A 20,332-nucleotide genomic window follows, 5' to 3' on the forward strand; every position below is an offset into this window, starting at 1 on the left:
ATTTTCTGTATACAGTGTGCGTTCATTTAGTAAAGAATGGGGGTTAGAGACAGACATACAGAATCTCTGGCGCCTGGTGGATCTAGTAGATACGTACAACAAGTAGTCTACTTGGTTGACTAATCACATACCATAAGTTTACAGTGTCTACTAAAACGAGAACAGAGTTCGTCCAGCGCCCAATGCAAACATGACGCTAAGACTCTAAAATTCTGGCTGAATCTGTTACTCGTTTTTCACTTCTCCACGTCTCTTTGATAGTAGCCGAGGCAGTGCCACAGTCCCGTCCTTGGCAAGAGACAGATTCCAATGCGAATACGGGTCAACAAAGCCTGCACTTGACTTAACACAATCCCTAAGCTCGGTTAGATATTCTTCAAAACACTCAACAATTTTTGAAAAAGATAGACGCTTATTGGATTTGCCTGCCCAGCACAGACGCATCACATCATACCTGCAAAGCATTTGAAAAGTAGAGAAAAAGACACAAGTCGTGGAGTCTTACACTTCCAACGGGCATTCATTTGGTTTTCCTAGACGCTGGCCGGACGTGACAAAAGCGCCTACTTCCTGGTTTGAAACACCTGGATACGGCATCATTCCAAGAGTCATCACCTCCCACAGAGTGATTCCGAATGCCCACTTGAAGTTGGACGTAAATAAACAAAAAATTTAACTATGATCTTGAGATATTACCACATCCGATTTTGTAGTGAAGACGAAGCTAAGGAGGCATTCAGGCGCCATCCATCGAACAGGAAACTGGCCGGTTTCGCCTTTCTTCATTACTCTTGATAAACCGAAGTCGCCAACTTTGACTTCCAAATCCCAGCTCACCCTTCATGAGAAGAAATAAGGCAATTAAAACGATTCATTTAAAGTGCGTGTTGAGTTGTACATGCAATTCCTTGCTGCCAAATCTCGATGAACAACTCCCTTCTTAGAAATGCATTCCATTCCTTTAGCGATATGCAACGAAAATTTCACCAGCTGCTCCAAGGACACCTTCATCGCCTAAAAACATTGACCGTACATTGAGGGCTAATTAGAATTTTAAAAAGTGTTTCCAAACCTGCGTAGGATTTTCGTCCATCGACCCTCCCGGTCGGAGTTTGCGAAGGTAAGTTTTCAGGTCGCCTAGTTCCATGTAGGGTAGAATGATGAGTGGCGATCGGTGATAGGAGCTAGATGGATCGTCAGACCAACAGATGCCAAGAAGCTTCATCACGTTGGGATGGTCAAATTGGTGCATTAGAAGGCCTCCACGAACAAAGTCATTCACTTCCCTTCGATTCATCACGTCTAGAGCAGGTAAAATATGTACCTGCAGTAAGTAAGTAAGCACGAAAAAGAATGTACCTAGAACTGATTTCATTGCAACATCGGCATCTTTCAGCTTGCCTTTAAAAACAGCACCAAACTTTCCTTTTTAATTAAAACTAATTAATTGTTAACTAAAGGATAACCGAACTGCTAACCCCGATCAATCTGTTCCTCTTTTTGGATTTGTGAGGGCAGAATCACAACTGCATTGATTTCCTTTACGATATCTTCGTCCCAGTAGTTGACTGCGGGTCCAATTTCAACTAAGTCAAAGTCAGCTTCACGCTTAGAATCTAGATGACAGTTGAAAATATACAAGTGCAGATTTAGCATTCTTTTCTTACATGCTAACTCTCTCCTGCGTGCTAACGCTCCTCTTGCCATGAAGGTAAACACATGAAGAGTCAGAAATGCTGGAAAAGTAGCTACAGTCACCATAAACCCGGCCCATATGCTGCCCTCCTTTGCCCACAGAAAACTGGATACGGCCGCAACATAAAATGCAGCAATTAGTGACGCCGTTAAGCATTCAATAATTGATGTGTTCCTTAGTCGACTTTCAAGTCCTCTGTAATGCGTTATACAAGTAACAACAGCGATTCCCATAGCAAGTGCAGCATTAAGGAAGTACGAAAAGACAAGTAGAGGACGGGTGCGAGCGTCCATGCAATGATCCTCGGGCTCTTTTCCGCCAACATCCGGAACGAAAATGAAGCATGACATAGCAGATACTAAGATTTCAATGATCACAATTACGACACTGATAGCAAGTTTAACTGGTAGCCTGGAGAAAATTCGGCCGACGAGGTGAGCTACCGTTTCAATAAACAACAGCGCAAAACACAGAACGGTGTATAGATTAATAACAAAATCTATCACCAAAGTTTTGCATTTGAAAGGAGAAAGAATTTCGACAGCAATAAGAATGCCAAGACAGACGGATGCGGCTGAGGAAATGAAAAAGAAAATGACGAGTGGAGAAAAGATGCTTCGCATGTCAGAAAATTCCAAAGTGCGGGCGGCAACAACGCATGCTATAAGGAGAAGAGAGAATGCGATGATAGGAACAGCTACTGCCGAAAGATCTGCAAAACAGAGAAAGATAGGTTAGAAACAATGCATTTAACTAAATCAGTTTGATAGAGCGCTGCACGAAAAACGGTTCAGCTATAAACCAGTCTATAGCCCAGCTTCTATAGACTCTAATCGATATCTGCCACTAAATTACATATAGCTTACGAGATTTCATGCAGACTGGCGGCTTATCAGACCATCGACCGCTTTGCAAACACGCGATTCTTGACGAACCAACCAGAACATATCCATCATCGCAAGAAAAGACCAACACGGTCGCGGTAACGTTTTCGTGAGTGACCGACTGAATCGTCATTAACGAATTGGCCGTCGAATTTACAGTAGGGCATAGACCATCTAAACAAATTTCGCTCACACGTACGAACACGACATTCCGATGCGCTTCACCTTTACAAATCAGCGCAACAGCTTCCTTGTTCCTGCAAGTTTCCTTTGCACGCTGATAAATACCTTTTTCCGAAAGACATTGCGCGAGCACTTGTTCGGACCCATTGCAGCGTAGCTTATTAAGCAGAATCGAATGCTCGCCGGGACCGTAATCGTGAACGAGCCCAGCCAACGCTTGGGTAGCCCGTCCCAGTCCGAGCTGACGGCACACGACGTGAGCGTCTTGCAAATCCCATTCGTCGTCGCACACCGTTCCCCATTCGTCTTTGTAGAACACTTCCAGGCGTCCTTCGACCGACGAAAACCCTTCAGCGACCAGTCGGACAGGAAACGGTGTTTCTATATGACCACGCCTTCCTAACTATAACTTCCTACGCCGGACACATGCTCTTACCCAAACAGACGACTCCGGCCTCGTTTTCGTTATTGCACTGCGACCTGTGCGCTCCTATACCTCGATGCAAACAGTCTTGAAGATGAGTTTCGCTCCCGGAACATCGTAGATCGTCGAGCACTATGGGACCAGACCCTGGTCCAAAATATGAACCGAATTTGTAATTTGCAGGAAACGTTGAAAAGAGTTGCCGACAAACAACGAACGCTTCTTCCATGCCAAAGCCTTCTTCACAAACTGTTCCCCACGACCCGTTGTAATACACTTCGAGGCGACCTTCGTATTTGGAGTCTCCGCCCTCCAGACGAAGTTCTAAAGAATGAGCAACCGTATAACTAAATGTTCATTCGAGTTCTTCTATTGAGTACTCAGACTAACTATAGGCAAAACAGACACCTTACTTGAACACATTGGGACGGTTCCTGACCAGCTTCCATTCACGAGACAGGTTATGGAAGACTGGCCAATAAGTTCAAGTTTTCCGCGGCACTCGAAGTACAGCGTTCGAAAGGCAACGGATTCCGAGCCGGAAGTATAATTCTCCCTGCGGCCATCGGACGACGTCCACCATGCATCCCCATCTCGTGGGGGCGTAATAGGATTACACCGAACCTCTAGAAAAGAAAGCCGCAAAGGACAGTAAAATATTTGCAAGGAAGTTAAAAGAAATCAGACACATGCTCTTACCCAAACAGACGACTCCGGCCTCGTTTTCGTTATTGCACTGCGACCTGTGCGCTCCTATACCTCGATGCAAACAGTCTTGAAGATGAGTTTCGCTCCCGGAACATCGTAGATCGTCGAGCACTATGGGACCAGACCCTGGTCCAAAATATGAACCGAATTTGTAATTTGCAGGAAACGTTGAAAAGAGTTGCCGACAAACAACGAACGCTTCTTCCATGCCAAAGCCTTCTTCACAAACTGTTCCCCACGACCCGTCGTAATACACTTCGAGGCGACCTTCGTATTTGGAGTCTCCGCCCTCCAGACGAAGTTCTAAAGAATGAGCAACCGTGTAACTAAATGTTCATTCGAGTTTTTCTATTGGGTACTCAGACTAACTATAGCGCAAAACAGACACCTTACTTGAACACATTGGAACGGTTCCTGACCAGCTTCCATTCACGAGACAGGTTATGGAAGACTGGCCAATAAGTTCAAGTTTTCCGCGGCACTCGAAGTACAGCGTTCGAAAGGCAACGGATTCCGAGCCGGAAGTATAATTCTCCCTGCGGCCATCGGACGACGTCCACCATGCATCCCCATCTCGTGGGGGCGTAATAGGATTACACCGAACCTCTAGAAAAGAAAGCCGCAAAGGACAGTAAAATATTTGCAAGGAAGTTAAAAGAAATCAGACCTTCGCAAGACGGGGGGTCGCTTGACCACCTGCCTGACAAGCAGATAAGGCTCGCTCTGCCATCGACGACATATCCTTCTTTGCAAGAAAATTTGACTTCGGTCCCATTGGTCGTTTGATTCGTGGATATAGCCCCGCGTTCCGGTATATTCAGCGATTCGCATGAAATGGAAATGCCTGTGGACCGTGTGCGATGACGTGGAGACATGAAAAGCATAAGGAAGCTACGATACCAGAGCAGATTGAAAAGGTCTTCTCATTCGACACCTCTCCAGGCGAGAAGCCACAGGACGTAGCATCTAAGGCGATAAGAAAACTCTCCTTGTGAAATTTTGCTTTTCTTTTATTGGGCTCGTCGTTTACTTTCGCAGTCTCGTGACGACTTGCCCCAGGTGCCGTTCGGTAGGCACCTAATGGATTCGACGCCCACCAAACGGCTTCCGTCGCTGCACGAAAAGCGAACTGTCGCGTTCTCTCCGACTTTCACAGCGACGCTGCTGCCGTTCTTCGGATTTCGGATACGTTCGTCACAGTCGATCCCTGCGGCGCGGGAAATTGGCTAACTTCCAGTGAAATATTTAGAGAGTGTAGGATGACCTTCTCTGCATTGGCTATGCCCAATCGACCAGCTTGCGTTTCCCTCACACACGACCGACGCTCCTCTTAGAAAGTAACCGCCGTCGCACGAAAGATTGACCACTGCCGTTTCGCTGGTCGAATTGACGTCGCTTTTAATTGACGGATTGCAGTCAACTGCCACTAGTATAACGATATCGCTATCGACTTGTGCACCACAGAATGAACATACCGCGACTATAGTCAGTCGACTCGGAGTAGGCGCTGACAACGGTGAAGAGAAAGAAAAGAAGCCTAAGAAAAAAAAGATGCGATACGAGATGCCGCTCTGCTAGGAATGTCCGTCAAACAGCGAGAACTCTTACTTTAGAAGCATGCTGAGCTAGTACACGTATAACGCCACAGTGAAGAAGACCTTACGCACACTGACTGACGTTCAGTTTACCTAGGCTGTCTAGATATACATATAAGACATTCGGTCACCAATCAGGCAAACTGTGACTAACATCCGGCTTCCATGTTACTCCTAGCTCTGTTTTGCTGAGCGTAGAGACTGTTCCTAACCTTCGTTGACGTCCACATGCTGGTATGAGCGAATTAGAGTCAGGATTCGACTAAAATAGAACCGTTCCACTGAGAAGAAACGAAGGACAGACAGTTGAGAGCGTGGCGCACAGCGCGCGGTAAGACGATTAGGCATCCGGGTGATCGCACCCTAAAGTCATCGAAGGAGATCTCCGCAAGTAGCGAGCCGAGACAGATCTGGTCTGGCTCGAGATCTACAAGTAGAGTCTATGTCGACAGTAGGGGTCGAACGTTCCCATGCAGTAGCCTCGTCCCAAGACTCTCTCGCCTCGAGAGCTCGAAACTACAACTGTCCTTCTTCTTCGCGACGTGGACATCAGATCTCTGCCGCGTGTATATATCTAGTAGTTGGTTGACAACTCTACGTACTAAAACGAGAACAACAGAGTCAACATTCCAAGACATCAAGTTCGCCATTGCCCAATGCAAACATGGCGCTAATCTTCACGCTACTCGCTGGATTCGATGCTTGTTTGCCACTTGAATTTCTGCCCTTTGGCTTTTCATCGCCACTTTTTGAAAGCAGCTGAGGCAGTGCCACGGTCATTTCCTTGGCAGCAGACAGATTCCAATGCGAGTACGGGTCAACAAAGCCTGCACCTGGCTTCACATAATTCATTAACTCTGTCAGATACTCTTCAAAACATTGAACAATCTTTGAAAAAGATAGACGCTCATCAGAATCGCCTGCCCAGCAAAGACGCATAATATCGTACCTTCAAAGCAATTGAAAAATAGAAAAAAAGACAAGTCGCGGAGTTTTACACTTCTAATGGACATTCATTTGGTTTCGCTAGACGCTGGCTTGACATGACAAAAGCAGCTACTTCCTGGTTCGAAACACCTGGATACGGCATCATTCCAAGAGTCATCACCTCCCACAAAGTGATTCCGAATGCCCACTTCAATTTAAACGTTATTAGTATAACAAATAAATCACGACCTCGAGATATTACCACATCCGATTTGGTTGTAAAGACAAAGTCAAGGAGGCACTCAGGCGCCATCCATCGAACGGGAAGCTGTCTGCCTTCGCCTGTGCGATAGTAATCCTTCCCTGCTTTCATTGCTCTTGACAAACCGAAGTCGCCAACTTTGACTTCCAAATCCCAGCTCACCCTTTAGGAAATTACAAATAGTCTTTTTAAAAATTCAAGTTGTTCTGTACATGCAATTCCTTGCTGCCAAATCTCGATGAACAACTCCCTTATTTGAAATGTATTCCATTCCTTTAGCGATTTGAAACGAAAATTTGACCAGCTGCTCCAAGAGTCCTTTCCTCAACTAAAGTAAATCAAGGGTAGCTTATATAGCCAATAGAAAAGAGTGTTTCAAAACCTGTGGGGTATTTTCGTTTCTCGGCGATGCCACTGACCCACCCCGTCCCGGTCGGCGCTTGCGAAGATACGCTTTGAGATCGCCTAGTTCCATGTAGGGTAGAATGATGAGTGGATATCGATGATAGGAGCTGGAAGGATCGTCAGACCAACAAATACCAAAAAGCTTCATCACGTTGGGATGGTCAAATTGACGCATTTGCAGGCCTTCACGGACAAAGTCGTTTACTTCCCTTCGATTCATCTCATCTGGAAAAGGTACTAGATGTACCAGCAGTAAATAGGAAAAATAATGTTTACCTAGCAATGATTTTATCGCAACATCTACACCTTTCAGCTTGCCTTTGAAAACAGCTACAAAATTACCTTGAATTAAAAATGTTAGAAATTATTTTTAACTAAGGAATAACTAACTGCTGACCGCGACCAATTTGTTCTTCTTTTTGTATCAGTGACGGCAAAATGACCACGGTATTGATTTCCTTTACAATGTCTTTGTTCCAGTAGTCGACTGTTGGGGTCATTTCAACTACGTCAAAGTCAGTTTTGCGCTCAAAATCTAAATGACAGTTGAAAAGATATTACAAGTGCCAATTTATTATATTTTATCATACCTGCCAACTCCTTCCTGCGTGATAAAGCTCCTCTTGCCATGAAGGTAAACACATGAAGAGTCAGAAATGCTGGAAAGGTAGCAATAGTCACCATCAATTGCGTCCCTATACTGCAGCCCTTTGCCCACAGAAAACTGGATACGGCCGCAACATAAAATACAGCAATTAGTGACGCCGTTAAACATTCAATAATTGATGTGTTCCTTAGTCGGCTTTCAAGTCCTCTGTAATGCGTTATACAAGTAACAACAGCGATTCCCATAGCAAGTGCAGCATTAAGGAAGTACGAAAAGACAAGTAGAGGACGGTTGCGAGCGTCCATGCAATGATCCTCGGGTTCTTTTTCGCCAACATCCGGAACAAAAATGAAGCATGACATAGCAGATACTAAGATTTAAATGATCACAATTACGACACTGATAGCAAGTTTAACTGGTAGCCTGGAGAAAATTCGGCCGACGAGGTGAGCTACCGTTTCAACAAACAACAGCGCAAAACACAGAACGGTGTATAGATTAATAACAAAATCTATCACCAACGTTTTGCATTTGAAAGGAGAAAGAATGTCGACTGCAATAAGAATGCCAAGACAGACGGATGCGGCTGAGGAAATGAAAAAGAAAATGACGAGCGGAGAAAAGATGCTTCGCATGTCAGAAAATTCCAAAGTGCGGGCGGCAACAACGCATGCTATAAGGAGAAGAGAGAATGCGATGATAGGAACAGCTACTGCCGAAAGATCTGCAAAACAAAGAAAAATAGGTTTAGAAAAAAATGCATTTAACTAGTTTGATAGAGCACTGCACGAAAAACGGTTCAGCTATAAACCAGTCTATAGCCCAGGTTCTATAGACACTCATCGATATCTGCCACTAAATTACATATAGCTTACGAGATTTCATGCAGACTGGCGGCTTATCAGACCATCGACCGCTTTGCAAACACGCGATTCTTGACGAACCAACCAGAACATATCCATCATCGCAAGAAAAGACCAATACGGTCGCGGTAACGTTTTCGTGAGTGACCGACTGAATCGTCATTAACGAATTGGCCGTTGATTTTACAGTAGGGCATAGACCATCTAAACAAATTTCGCTCACACGTACAAACACGACATTCCAATGCGCTTCACCTTCACAAATCAGCGCAACATTTTCCTTGTATCTGCAAGTTTCCTTTGCGCGCTGGTATATACCTTTTTCCGAAAGACATTGCGCAAGCACTTGTTCGGAACCTTTACAGCGTAGTTTATTAAGCAGAATCGAATGCTCGCCGTAATCGTAATCGTGAACGAGCCCGGCCAACGCTTGGGCAGCCCGTCCCAGTCCGAGCTGACGGCACACGACGTGAGCGTCTTGCAAATCCCATTCGTCGTCGCACACCGTTCCCCATTCGTCTTTGTAAAACGTCTCTAGCCGTCCTTCGACCGACGAAAACCCTTCAGCGACCAGTCGGACAGGAAACGGTGTTTCTATATGACCACGCCTTCCTAACTATAACTTCCTACGCCGGACACATGCTCTTACCCAAACAGACGACTCCGGCCTCGTTTTCGTTATTGCACTGCGACCTGTGCGCTCCTATACCTCGATGCAAACAGTCTTGAAGATGCGTTTCGCTCCCGGAACATCGTAGATCGTCGAGCACTATGGGACCAGACCCTGGTCCAAAATATGAACCGAATTTGTAATTTGCAGGAAACGTTGAAAAGAGTTGCCGACAAACAACGAACGCTTCTTCCATGCCAAAGCCTTCTTCACAAACTGTTCCCCACGACCCGTTGTAATACACTTCGAGGCGACCTTCGTATTTGGAGTCTCCGTCCTCCAGACGAAGATCTAAAGAATGAGCAACCGTATAACTAAATGTTCATTCGAGTTCTTCTATTGGGTACTCAGACTAACTATAGGCAAAACAGACACCTTACTTGAACACATTGGGACGGTTCCTGACCAGCTTCCATTCACGAGACAGGTTATGGAAGACTGGCCAATAAGTTCAAGTTTTCCGCGGCACTCGAAGTACAGCGTTCGAAAGGCAACGGATTCCGAGCCGGAAGTATAATTCTCCCTGCGGCCATGGGACGACGTCCACCATGCATCCCCATCTCGTGGGGGCGTAATAGGATTACACCGAACCTCTAGAAAAGAAAGCCGCAAAGGACAGTAAAATATTTGCAAGGAAGTTAAAAGAAATCAGACCTTCGCAAGACGGGGGGTCGCTTGACCACCTGCCTGACAAGCAGATAAGGCTCGCTCTGCCATCGACGACATATCGTTCATTGCAAGAAAATTTGACTTCGGTCCCATTGGTCGTTTGATTCGTGGATATAGTCCCGCGTGCCGGTATGTTCAGCGATTCGCATGAAATGGAAATGCCTGTGGACCGTGTGCGATGACGTGGAGACATGAAAAGCATAAGGAAGCTACGATACCAGAGCAGATTGAAAAGGGCTTCTCATGCGACCCCTCTCCAGGCGAGAAGCCAAGGAAGCGACAGGACGTAGCATCTAAGGCGATAAGAAAACTCTCCTTGTGAAGTTTTGCTTTTCTTTTATTGGGCTCGTCGTTTACTTTCGCAGTCTCGTGACGACTTGCCCCAGGTGCCGTTCGGTAGGCACCTAATGGATTCGACGCCCACCAAACGGCTTCCGTCACTGCACGCAAGCCGAAGTGTCGCGTTCTCTCCGACTTCCACAGCGACGCTGCTACCATTTCTCGTAAGTTCCACGGTGCCATTCCTCGGATTTCGGGTGCGTTCACAGTCGACCCCTGCGGCGCGGAAATTGGCTAACTTCCAGAACAGTACTCCTAGGATACCTTCTCCGCACTGGAGATTTCCCTTGCATACGACTGACGCTCCTCTTAGAAAGCAATCGCCGTCGCACGAAAGATTGACCACTGCATCATACGCAGCCGTTTCGTTGGTCGAATCGACTTCGCTTTTATTTGACGGATTGCAGTCAACTGCGACTAGTAACGATAATGCTTATATAATAATAGGCAGAAGGTTGTGCATTCAACATACAGCGACTGAAGTCAGTGAGCTCGGAGTAGACAACGTTGAAGAGGAAGAAAAGAAGCCTAAGGAAAAAAAAGATGCGATACGAGATGCCGCTCTGGCTCTGCTAGGAATGTTCGTCAAACAGCGAGAACTCTTACTTTAGAAGCATGCTGAGTTAGTACACGTATAACGCCACAGTGAAGAAGACCTTACGCACACTGACTGACTTTCAGTTTACCTAGGCTGTCTAGATATACATATACCAATCAGGCAAACTGTGACTAACATCCGGCTTCCAGGTCTGAAGTTGCTCCTAGCTCTGTTTTGCTGAGCGTAGAGAGTGATCCTAACCTTCGTTGACGTCCACATGCTGGTATGAGTGAATTAGAGTCAGGATTCGACTAAAATAGAACCGTTCCACTGAGAAGAAACGAAGGACAGACAGTTGAGAGCGTGGCGAACAGCGCGCGGTAAGACGATTAGGCATCCGGGTGATCGCACCCTAAAGTCATCGAAGGAGATCTCCGCAAGTAGCGAGTGTACGGGCCGAGACAGATCTGGTCTGGCTCGAGATCTACAAGTAGAGTCTATGTCGACAGTAGGGGTCGAACGTTCCAATGCAGTAGCCTCGTCCCAAGACTCTCTCGCCTCGAGAACTCGCGACATGGACATCAGATCTCTGCCGTGTGTAGATATCTAGTAGTTGCTTGACAACTCTACGTACTAAAACGAGAACAACAGAATCAACATTCCAAGACATCAAGTTCGCCATTGCCCAATGCAAACATGGCGCTAATCTTTTTCACGCTACTCGCTGGATTCGATGCTTGTTTGCCACTTGAATTTCTGCCCTTTGGCTTTCCATCTTCACTCTTTGAAAGCAGCTGAGGCGGTGCCACGGTCACTTCCTTGGCAGCAGACATATTCCAATGCGAGTACGGGTCAACAACGCCTGCACTTGGCTTTACATAATTCATCAACTCTGTCAGATACTCTTCAAAGCGTTGAACAATTATTGAAAAACATAGACGCTCATCAGAATCGCCTGCCCAGCAAAGACGCATAATATCATATCTGCAAAGCAATTGAAAAATAGAAAAAACGTCAAGTCGTGGAGTCTTACACTTCCAATGGGCATTCATTTGGTTTTTCTAGACGCTGGCCTGACATGACAAAAGCAGCTACTTCCTGGTTCGACACGCCTGGATACGGCATCATTCCAAGAGTCATCACCTCCCACAAAGTGATTCCGAATGCCCACTTCAATTTAAACGTAAAGCTTAGATCATGATTTATAGATGCTACGTACCACGTCCGATTTGGTCGTAAAAACGAACTCAAGAAGACATTCAGGCGCCATCCATCGAACGGGAAGCTGGCCGCCTTCGCCTGTGCGATAGTAGTCCTTCCCTGCCTTCATTACTCTCGACAGACCAAAGTCGCCAACTTTGACTTCCAAATCCCAGCTCACCCTTCATGAAATAAGGCAGTTACAATTATTTTTTTTTTAAAATTGAGTTGATCTGTACATGCAATTCCTTGCTGCCAAATCTCGGTGAACAACTCCCTTATGAGAAATGTATTCCATTCCTTTAGCAATATGCAACGAAAATTTGACGAGCTGCTCCAAGAGAACTTTCCTCATCTACCAAATCATACATATACCGTTCATTGAGTTCTAATTAGAAAAGAGTGCCTCAAAACCTGTAGTGGATTATCGTTCCTTAGGGATAGCAGTGACCCTCGCGGTCGGCGTTTGCGAAGGTGCGCTTTCAGATCTCCCAGTTCCATGTAGGGTATAATGATGAGTGGAGATCGATGATAGGGGTTCGATGGATCATCCGACCAACAGATACCAAAAAGTTTCATCACGTTTGGATGGTCAAATTGACGCATTTGAAGGCCCTCTCGAGCAAAGTTGTTTACTTCCCTTCGATTCATCACATCTGGAAAAGATATTATATGTACCAGCAGTACGTTAGTTCAAAATTGTACCTTACCTAACACTGATTTCATTGCAACATCGGCATCTTTCAGCTTGCCTTTGAAAACAGCTCCAAAATTTCCTTTGAAAACCAATATAAATTAATTGTTAGCTATAAGAAAGAACTAAACTGCTAACCGCAACCAATCTGTTCCTCTTTTTGGATTTGTGACGGAGAAATGACCACTGTATTGATTTCCTTTACGATATCTTCGTCCCAGTAGTCGACTGTGGGGTTCATTTCAACAACGTCAAAGTCAACTTTGCGCTCAAAATCTAAATGACAGTTGAAAGATATTGCAAGCGCCAATTTATCATTTCCTTTATACCTGCCAATTCTTTCCTGCGTGCTAAAGCTCCTCTTGCCATAAAGGTAAACACATGAAGAGTCAGAAAAACTGGTAATGTAGCAATAATCACCAGGAACCAGGCCCCTATACTACAGTCCTTTGCCCACAGAAAGCTGCATAAGGATGCTATATAAAACGCAGCAAAAAGTGATGTCGTTAGACACTCAATAATCGATCTGCTCTTCAGTCGACTTTCAAGTCCTCTGCAATACGTTATCCAAGTAACAACAGCGATTCCCATAGCAAGGGCAGCATTGAGAAAGTACGAAGAGACAAGTAGAAGACGAGTGCGAGCGTCCTTGCAATGATCCTCCGACTCTTTCCCGCCAACATCCGGAACAAAAATGAAACATGAAATAGCCGCTATTGAAATTTCCAGAATGACAATGACGGCATTGATCGCAAGTTTAACTAGTGGCCTAGAGAAAATTCGGTCGACGAGGTGAGCTACCGTTTCAACAAACAACGGCGCGAAACAGAAAACGGTGAATAGATTAATAACAAAATCTACCACCAAAGTCTTGCATTCGAAAGGAGAGAGAATGTTGACAGCAACAAGAACGCCAGTACAGACGGCTGCAGCTGAAAGCATGAATAAGGAAATGACGAGTGGGGAAAAGATGCGTCGAATGTCAGAAACTCCCAAAGTGCGAGCGGCAACAACGCATACAAGGAGAAAGAGAGATAAAGCGACGATAGGAACAGCTAATGCCGGAAAAGCATCAGTAGATGAACACTCTGAAAAACAAAAAAACAGGTTATACAAACACTACAAGTGCGAAAAATGAGACGAGACAGCGCACCGCACCGGAAAACGGCTACATGCATGTATACTAGTCTAGCTCTGCTCTCTCGGATTCCTGCCAGTAAAATTACATAGCTTACGCAAGGATATGACGACGCTAGATTTCTTGCAGACAGGAATGTTATCAGACCATTGACCGCTTTGCAAACACGTGATTTTTGACGAACCGATCAGGCTATATCCATCATTGCACGAAAAGACCAACTGAGTCGCGGTAGCGTTTCCTAGAGTGACCGACTGAATCGTCAACGACGAATTGGCCGTCGCATTGACAGTAGGGCATAGACCATCTACGATAAATAGATTAGAGTAACACATGTACATGCAAATGACATTCTGATGCGTTTCACCTTCACAAATCAGTGCAACGTCTTCTTTGTTCCTGCAAATTTCCTTTCCGCGCTGGTATATACCTTTTTCCGAGAGACATTGCGCGAGCACTTGTTCGGACCCATTGCAGCGTAGCTTATTAAGCAGAATCGAATGCTCGCCGGGACCGTAATCGTGAGCGAGTCCGGCCAACGCTCGGGTAGCCCGTCCCAGTCCGAGCTGACGGCACACGACGTGAGCGTCTTTCAAGTCCCATTCGTCGTCGCACACCGTGCCCCACTCGTCTTTGTAGAACACTTCCAGGCGTCCTTCGACCGACGAAAACCCTTCAGCGACCAGTCGGACAGGAAACGGCGTTTCTATAACAACCATGCTTAGCTTCCTAACTACGTCATACTCGTGCTCTTACCCAAACAGACTACTCCGGCCTCGTTTTCGTTATTGCACTGTGACCTGTGCTCTCCAAAGCCTCGGTGTAAACAGTCTTGAAGACACGTTTCGGTGCCGGAGCATCGTAGATCGTCGAGAACTATGGGACCAGGCCCTGGTCCAAAATATGAACCGAATTTAAAGTTTGCCGGAAACGTTGAAAAGAGTTGCCGGCAAACAACGAACGCTTCTTCCATGCCAAATCCGTCGTCACAAACGGTTCCCCACGACCCGTTATAATACACCTCAAGTCGACCTTCGTGCATGGACTCTCCGTCGGCCAGACGAAGATCTAGATAAAAGAATGGGCAAACGCGTGAGATACTAGAAACGCTTTCAAATTGCCACGTCCTACTCAGGCTAAAATAATGCGCTACAGACACCTTACCTGAACAAACAGGGACGGTTCCCGACCAGCTTCCATTCGCGAGACAGGTTATGGAAGACTTGCCAATAAGTTCAAGTTTTCCGTGACACTCGAAGTACAGCGTTCGAAAGACAACGGATTCCGAGCCGGATGTATAATTCTCCCTGTGGCCATCGGACGACGTCCACCATGCATATCCATCTCGTGGAGGCGTAATAGGATCACAACGAATCTCTAGAAAAGGGACAGTCAAATATTTACGCGGAAGCTAGACAATGAAGCCAGACCTCTGCAAGAAGGAGGATCGTCTGACCACTTGCCTAGCAAGCAGACAAGGTTCGCCGAGCCATCGACAACATATCCTTCTTTGCAAGAGAACGTAACTTCGGTTCCATTGGTCGTTTGATTTGTGGATATAGCCCCGTGAGATGGTATTCTTCTGCTCAGCGATTCGCACGAGATGGAAATGCCTGCGACAGTGCAATGACGTAGAGATATACAATACATATGTACATATACATAAAGAACGATACCCTGGCAGAAGGGCTTCTCGAAAGTCCACTCTCCAGATGAATTGCACGTTATCGATTTTGAACCGACAAGATAGAAGCCAGGATTGCAATGAAAACGAACTACTGTTCCAAACGAAGACGAATTAGTTGACATTGTGCCGTTTGACAACAAGCCGAGGAAACGACAAGACGTAATACCTATCCGAAAAGAAACTCTCCATATGCATATGAACTTTTGCTTTCTTTTCTTGAACCCATTTACTTTTGCAGTCTGGTGGCGAATTCGACCAGCTTCCGTCTGATTGGCACCTACTGGTAACGGATTCGACGTCTATCGAGCGGCTCTCATTGCTGCACGCGAACCGGACGGTCGCGTTTACTCCGACTTGCAAAACTCCGACTTGCAAAACGGCGCTCGTTCCATTGCTCTTCAACTGCGCGTTGTCACTCTTGAGCGAATTTCGGATACGTTCACAGTCAACCCCTGCGGCAAGAATAGGCTAACTTCCAGTAGAATTTTTAGAACAGTACAGCCGGAAATAACCTTCTCTGCAACTTGACCAACTTGCGTTTCCCTCGCACGCGACCGACGCTCCTCTTAGAAAGTAACCGCGGTTGCAGAAAAGGTTGATTACTGCATCGTCGTTCGCAGCCGTTTCGTTGAGCAGAATGACGTCGCTTTTAATCGTCGGACTGCAGTCAATTGCCACTACAAATAACAATAATCAGAGACAGATCGAAGGCCGTGCACTGAACATACAGGGGCTGAAGTCAGTTGAATTAGCCTCGGAGTAGTAGACACTGAAAACGTTGACGAGAAACAAAAAAAGTCTAAAGAAAGGAACGCTTTTGAGACACCGCTTCGCTATATGTGCTGTCGAATCGAAATCACTTACTTGAGAATCGTCATCATTGTTGCTGAGTAACAGAACGACGACTTCACTAACAGCCCCACACACTTGGAACGAAGAAATCGTCACGGTCACACCGATCGATGAATCGAATGATTTTCGGCTGTTTCGAGGTCTAGATATATATATATACATTCGGTCACCAATCAGAAATAGAACTGTGACCAACTTCCGGCTTCTCCATGTTACTCCTGCCATCCGCTTCGGCCTTCGCCGGCTTCATATGCTGCTGTTTGTAGAAGGCACGTGTCTTTTAGCTTTACGCTTATAAAGTCATAACCAGTAGATGTTTTGCTAAGCCGACAAGGTGTTCCTAACTTGCTACAGACTCCCTTTTAGAGGTGTCGACAGTGGTGTCGACGGACCTTTTGACCGCAAAACTATTGACTAGCGCGCGGTAACGCGAACACATCACAGAGACAAATGGAGAAACTCTTTCGCGGAATCGTTTCGTCTGACCGTTACACGAGCCGTCAGAAGAAGGCCCTAGTCGACAAAGTCATGAAAGGAGCGCTAGAAACTCCGCAAGACGTTCCATCCCTCCTGCGTCTCGCATTCGAGTGGACATTGAGTCCGACGCGCAAGCCGACAGCCGACTACGCGGCCAACGGTCTCATCGAATCACTCGGCGTCGCCTATCCAACCCATCTCGCCACCCTATTCAGTCCGAACGCGATTCTTCACCTCCTTCGCGAGCCGTCCCCGCCGTCTTCATTCTCTCGACGTCTACGACTCGTTCGCACGTGCTTCGACGTCCTAAGCCGTCGTCTAAGCACGGACGACCTGCGCGAATACTGCGCGATCGTGACGTCATTCGCGAGCGACGACGCGGCGCTCGACGTCATCAAATCGTCGACGGCGTGGGCGGAATTCGCGCGAATATTCAAAATTTCGCACGACATATTGCCGACGGAAAAAGACAATTTAAAAACGTTTAGCCTGTATATAGTTCGTGCCGTCGGTACAAACGTCGTCGTCGATGACGCGAGCGGCGTCGACGACGTGAATCTCGTCGCCGAGCTTCTGTCGACGATTTGGAACGATAATCCCGAGTTTCTCGACGACGGATTGAAATTGATTTTTCAAATTATTTCGATGCTAAATGCGGAGCCGTCGCCGTGCTTGGCGTCGATCGTTCGCTTCGTGCCGGCGAGCTCGATTGCGCCGGCGATCGAGGCCGTGCTTTCGAATCGCGACGTCGTCGACGACGCGTCGATTACGCTCGCCTTGCAGCGTATGATCGATTGGCTCGAGTGGCCCGGGTGTCGCGGCGTCGACGTTTGGTTGATAGCGTTCTTTCGCGAGCTTGCGCGACGGCGGAAGTTTAGCGTTTTGATAGGCGTCACGCTGCGACGAGTCGGAGAAGTGAGCCCCCCGGGGGGGTCATGGGATCTTTTTGTCTAATTTTTTTGGCGTTTTTAGCTCTTTCGAATGTTGGCCGGCGCTGGACCGAGAGCCGAAGTTGCGCGCGTGTTGGAGTACGTTCTTCTCAGCTATCAGCATTCGCCTGACGCATTTCACAAGGCTTGACTCATATAGAAAATTTTCTTCTTTTATCTGATTCTCTTTCTCTTAGGTGGTCGACGATATTCCTGATATGATGCGTCGATTGCGTTGCCACGTGCCCAAGGAGTTCATGAATCGACTGTCGTGCCTTTGGCACTGTCTCTTCTCGCTCCATCCTGGTTATCCCGATCGATACGAGCCGGTTTTGTCTGCAATCGAGGTAAAGAATCAAAAACTCTCTTATGCATTTCCTTTCATTTTTCTCTCAGGATTACACCAAGCCGCCCACGGACTACATCAGGACGGCTATTGCTGAGAAGGCTTGGACGGCATCAAGCAGCGATCATCTGCTCTCCTGCAGCCTCTATCGACCTCGATCGAACACCGAGAAAGCCGGTTTGGTGAACCTGGGAAATACGTGCTACATGAATAGCGTCGTGCAAGCGCTTTTCATGCAAGATGCGTACGTCCAAGGTACCTCGTGCACTTAAACTACATAAAAGTCTCATTCCAGGTTGTATCAGTCCGTGATAACTGCCGAAGTAGACGCGCAAGGAAGCTGCCTGTTCGAACTGCAGAGACTATTCACGTTTCTTACCCTAACAACTGTAAGTAAGCACTTCAGTGTCAATATATGTTTTATATTGGTCTCTTAGAGATCTGCTTACGCGCCCATTTCTTTCTACAACGTCGCCAAACCGACGTGGTTCAATCGAGGTCTCCAGCAAGACTGCGCCGAATTTCTCCGCAATCTCGTCGATCGTATTCGAGACGAAGAGAGCGAGAGCACAACGACGAAAGCGAAAGCGTCAAAGCACTCGGCCAGCAGCGAACGACAGCCTCTCGTAACCGGCACCTGGTTCGACGGCATCCTATCGACGGGATGTAAGTGTAAATCGTGTGGTACGGTATCGACACGCGAAGAGCCCTTTACGGATATATCCCTCGCAATGTCTTCGTCGTCGGACGTTCCGTCCGTTTCCTCGCTCTTGGACGAGTTTCAGTCGATCGAGGAGTTGACCGACGAGAATCGCTACTACTGCAACGCGTGCGAGTCGCTGTGCGATTCGCGGCGTTGGATCGACGTCAAGCGAGCGCCGCGCTGTCTTCTCCTCACACTGAAGCGATTTGCGTACGACGTCGCGACGAGGAAGCGAACGAAACTTCTGCGCGAAGTCGATTGCCCACTCTCGCTCGATCTCCCTATCGAACGAGGCTCCCAAGCGGTGACGTACGACCTGAACGCGATCGTCGTTCATTCAGGAACGAGTTCTGACTGCGGTCATTATTACACGTACGCTCGTCATTCGTCGGCGAGCTCGGACGACTGGTTCCTATTGAACGATAGCAACGTGACTGTCTCTTCGTATCAGAGTTTCTGTAAGCGATCAAAACGCTTTCCCGAAGACACGGCCTATCTACTTTTATACATGAGAAAGGAGTGTGATGCAGCGGTGTCGCTGTCGAGGAAGGCTCTGCCGTTGCCGAAGCGGCTCGTCGGTGCTGTGACTCGCGACAATGAGAAATTTCTCGAAGAGCAAGAAAAGGAAGCGCAGCGTGTTCTTCAGAGTCACTCAAAGCGGGTCGAAGGGCATCATGCAGACAAGCGTGATCCGCCATCAAGTGGGTGTGGTATTGGTGGAGGTCCGAACTTTCTGCAAGGAAGATATATAACTTAGCCCGTTGGGGGGAAACATTGATTATTTAATTATTGGCAGGTTTACTGATTGGTAGCTTGGAATAGAGAAGAGATCCTGTCTGTATCAACTCAGAAAAACCTCGACTAGGTCTATTAGCGGGTTCATTGTCTCAATTCCTCATAGCGTTCTCCGTGGACAAAGAGAACATGAAACGAGGTGTTCTGCCCACACGAATCACTGATGGAACCTTTTTTTAATCCAACTAAGTCATAGCAAGGAAATCAAGCGAGCAGATCAATGAATACAGTAGAAATAGTAGAGATGCACTGTACAGTTAAGAAATCTAGGTGGATGCCGAGAGTAAGCTAACTGCCAGATGGTGACAAAGCACCTGTTTCGTCGCTTTTCCTTCCTTGCAAATCCAGCACGCCACAACTGCAGTGTGAGAACAATCTCAGCTTATAAGGATAATATCAGTTCATTAGAACGACCACTGAGCTTTATAATTAAGAAATCTGGCCTCACATTGACGGTGGAGAATGAAATAAAGATATTGCCTATTGGATTGCTTTCGACTTTTTATGAATTGTCTCATCTGGAGACATCTATCTGGTCTTCGTTAACTTTCAGACGCGTAAAGGTTTCATACTGAGACCATTCTGAGCTCAAATATTGGCGTTCCCGCAAACTCTACATTTATGCACGAGTGGCGTCCCATGCGCCTGAACCGCAAGCACCGCTCGCGCGCAACGAGATGCAGACACTGTACGTCAAAAGTGGGCGCCAACTCTAGTTCGGAAGGCGTTCTATTATCGCCT

At 46.8% G+C, this 20,332-nt stretch overlaps 5 protein-coding genes across 9 annotated transcripts; 1 reads left to right on the plus strand and 4 right to left on the minus strand.

The window, feature by feature from the left end:
• Positions 1–21: 21 nt before the first annotated feature.
• On the minus strand, positions 22–10,979 carry LOC136186353 (uncharacterized). 4 transcript variants are annotated; one of them, XM_065973669.1, is made up of 21 exons: positions 5,645–5,786; positions 5,504–5,588; positions 5,371–5,432; positions 5,160–5,321; positions 4,926–5,102; positions 4,796–4,861; positions 4,563–4,739; positions 4,289–4,501; positions 3,887–4,198; positions 3,601–3,813; positions 3,200–3,511; positions 2,806–3,144; positions 2,563–2,754; positions 1,668–2,408; positions 1,479–1,616; positions 1,360–1,425; positions 1,073–1,302; positions 899–1,014; positions 697–838; positions 506–642; positions 22–454 (listed from the first exon to the last, which is right to left on the minus strand). In XM_065973669.1, the coding sequence occupies exons 2-21, from the start codon at positions 5,512–5,514 to the stop codon at positions 226–228; spliced, it is 4,035 nt and encodes a 1,344-aa protein (XP_065829741.1). In that variant the 5' UTR covers positions 5,515–5,588; positions 5,645–5,786; the 3' UTR covers positions 22–225. The 4 variants fall into 4 exon arrangements, with proteins under 4 accessions (XP_065829741.1, XP_065829757.1, XP_065829732.1 ...); XM_065973685.1 differs by having other exon boundaries at positions 5,160–5,315; positions 5,504–5,592; XM_065973660.1 differs by having other exon boundaries at positions 5,504–5,592.
• Positions 6,054–8,053, minus strand: LOC136186690 (tyrosine-protein kinase Mer-like). 2 transcript variants are annotated; one of them, XM_065974152.1, is made up of 8 exons: positions 7,675–8,053; positions 7,482–7,619; positions 7,361–7,426; positions 7,062–7,309; positions 6,892–7,007; positions 6,680–6,842; positions 6,489–6,625; positions 6,057–6,439 (listed from the first exon to the last, which is right to left on the minus strand). In XM_065974152.1, the coding sequence occupies exons 1-8, from the start codon at positions 8,051–8,053 to the stop codon at positions 6,112–6,114; spliced, it is 1,575 nt and encodes a 524-aa protein (XP_065830224.1). In that variant the 3' UTR covers positions 6,057–6,111. The 2 variants fall into 2 exon arrangements, with proteins under 2 accessions (XP_065830214.1, XP_065830224.1); XM_065974142.1 differs by having other exon boundaries at positions 6,054–6,439; positions 6,489–6,842.
• Positions 8,069–11,103, minus strand: LOC136186678 (uncharacterized). Its single transcript, XM_065974132.1, has 11 exons — positions 10,919–11,103; positions 10,705–10,760; positions 10,497–10,649; positions 10,251–10,448; positions 10,112–10,186; positions 9,879–10,055; positions 9,605–9,817; positions 9,204–9,515; positions 8,810–9,148; positions 8,567–8,758; positions 8,069–8,415 (listed from the first exon to the last, which is right to left on the minus strand). Exons 1-11 carry the CDS (start codon positions 11,047–11,049, stop codon positions 8,069–8,071), a joined length of 2,193 nt encoding a protein of 730 aa, XP_065830204.1. The 5' UTR covers positions 11,050–11,103.
• A 264-nt stretch (positions 11,104–11,367) lies between these two features.
• Positions 11,368–17,158, minus strand: LOC136186415 (uncharacterized). The gene is made up of 20 exons (XM_065973755.1): positions 16,649–17,158; positions 16,538–16,597; positions 16,354–16,483; positions 16,218–16,288; positions 16,002–16,166; positions 15,720–15,941; positions 15,479–15,655; positions 15,233–15,415; positions 14,967–15,179; positions 14,559–14,870; positions 14,170–14,508; positions 13,900–14,109; positions 12,994–13,752; positions 12,803–12,940; positions 12,681–12,746; positions 12,385–12,626; positions 12,210–12,325; positions 11,990–12,152; positions 11,804–11,940; positions 11,368–11,754 (listed from the first exon to the last, which is right to left on the minus strand). The coding sequence occupies exons 3-20, from the start codon at positions 16,368–16,370 to the stop codon at positions 11,424–11,426; spliced, it is 3,861 nt and encodes a 1,286-aa protein (XP_065829827.1). The 5' UTR covers positions 16,371–16,483; positions 16,538–16,597; positions 16,649–17,158; the 3' UTR covers positions 11,368–11,423.
• Positions 16,756–19,637, plus strand: LOC136186670 (ubiquitin carboxyl-terminal hydrolase 38-like). The gene is made up of 6 exons (XM_065974120.1): positions 16,756–17,733; positions 17,791–17,892; positions 17,945–18,094; positions 18,144–18,337; positions 18,389–18,482; positions 18,531–19,637. Exons 1-6 carry the CDS (start codon positions 16,792–16,794, stop codon positions 19,551–19,553), a joined length of 2,505 nt encoding a protein of 834 aa, XP_065830192.1. The 5' UTR covers positions 16,756–16,791; the 3' UTR covers positions 19,554–19,637.
• The last annotated feature ends 695 nt before the right edge of the window (positions 19,638–20,332 follow it).

The sequence above is a fragment of the Oscarella lobularis genome, chromosome 1, assembly GCF_947507565.1.
Source record: "Oscarella lobularis chromosome 1, ooOscLobu1.1, whole genome shotgun sequence".
Lineage (NCBI taxonomy): Eukaryota > Metazoa > Porifera > Homoscleromorpha > Homosclerophorida > Oscarellidae > Oscarella > Oscarella lobularis.

What these genes read in the sequence shown, in the direction of transcription:
- LOC136186690 (XM_065974142.1), bottom strand. Translation starts at nt 8,053, where the DNA reads ATGTCATGCTTCATTTTTGTTCCGGATGTTGGCGAAAAAGAACCCGAG. An exon ending in ACGCAGGAAGGAGTTGGCAG is followed by an intron (nt 7,620 to 7,674) that starts GTATGATAAAAT and finishes ACTGTCATTTAG; the next exon opens with ATTTTGAGCGCAAAACTGAC. An exon ending in AGAAGAACAAATTGGTCGCG is followed by an intron (nt 7,427 to 7,481) that starts GTCAGCAGTTAG and finishes TTTTAATTCAAG; the next exon opens with GTAATTTTGTAGCTGTTTTC.
- LOC136186353 (XM_065973678.1), bottom strand. An exon ending in GGCCGGAGTCGTCTGTTTGG is followed by an intron (nt 3,814 to 3,886) that starts GTAAGAGCATGT and finishes TTTCTTTTCTAG; the next exon opens with AGGTTCGGTGTAATCCTATT. An exon ending in TGTTGCGCTGATTTGTAAAG is followed by an intron (nt 2,755 to 2,805) that starts GTGAAGCGCATC and finishes AAATTTGTTTAG; the next exon opens with ATGGTCTATGCCCTACTGTA.
- LOC136186678 (XM_065974132.1), bottom strand. Translation starts at nt 11,049, where the DNA reads ATGTGGACGTCAACGAAGGTTAGGATCACTCTCTACGCTCAGCAAAAC. An exon ending in GCCCTTTTCAATCTGCTCTG is followed by an intron (nt 10,056 to 10,111) that starts GTATCGTAGCTT and finishes CACGGTCCACAG; the next exon opens with GCATTTCCATTTCATGCGAA. An exon ending in AACCGTCCCAATGTGTTCAA is followed by an intron (nt 9,516 to 9,604) that starts GTAAGGTGTCTG and finishes CTCATTCTTTAG; the next exon opens with ATCTTCGTCTGGAGGACGGA.
- LOC136186415 (XM_065973755.1), bottom strand. An exon ending in TTCGCCACCAGACTGCAAAA is followed by an intron (nt 15,656 to 15,719) that starts GTAAATGGGTTC and finishes CTTTTCGGATAG; the next exon opens with GTATTACGTCTTGTCGTTTC. An exon ending in TAGCGTCGTCATATCCTTGC is followed by an intron (nt 13,753 to 13,899) that starts GTAAGCTATGTA and finishes TTTGTTTTTCAG; the next exon opens with AGTGTTCATCTACTGATGCT.
- LOC136186670 (XM_065974120.1), top strand. Translation starts at nt 16,792, where the DNA reads ATGGAGAAACTCTTTCGCGGAATCGTTTCGTCTGACCGTTACACGAGC. An exon ending in GCGCTTTTCATGCAAGATGC is followed by an intron (nt 18,338 to 18,388) that starts GTACGTCCAAGG and finishes GTCTCATTCCAG; the next exon opens with GTTGTATCAGTCCGTGATAA. An exon ending in CGTTTCTTACCCTAACAACT is followed by an intron (nt 18,483 to 18,530) that starts GTAAGTAAGCAC and finishes TTGGTCTCTTAG; the next exon opens with AGATCTGCTTACGCGCCCAT.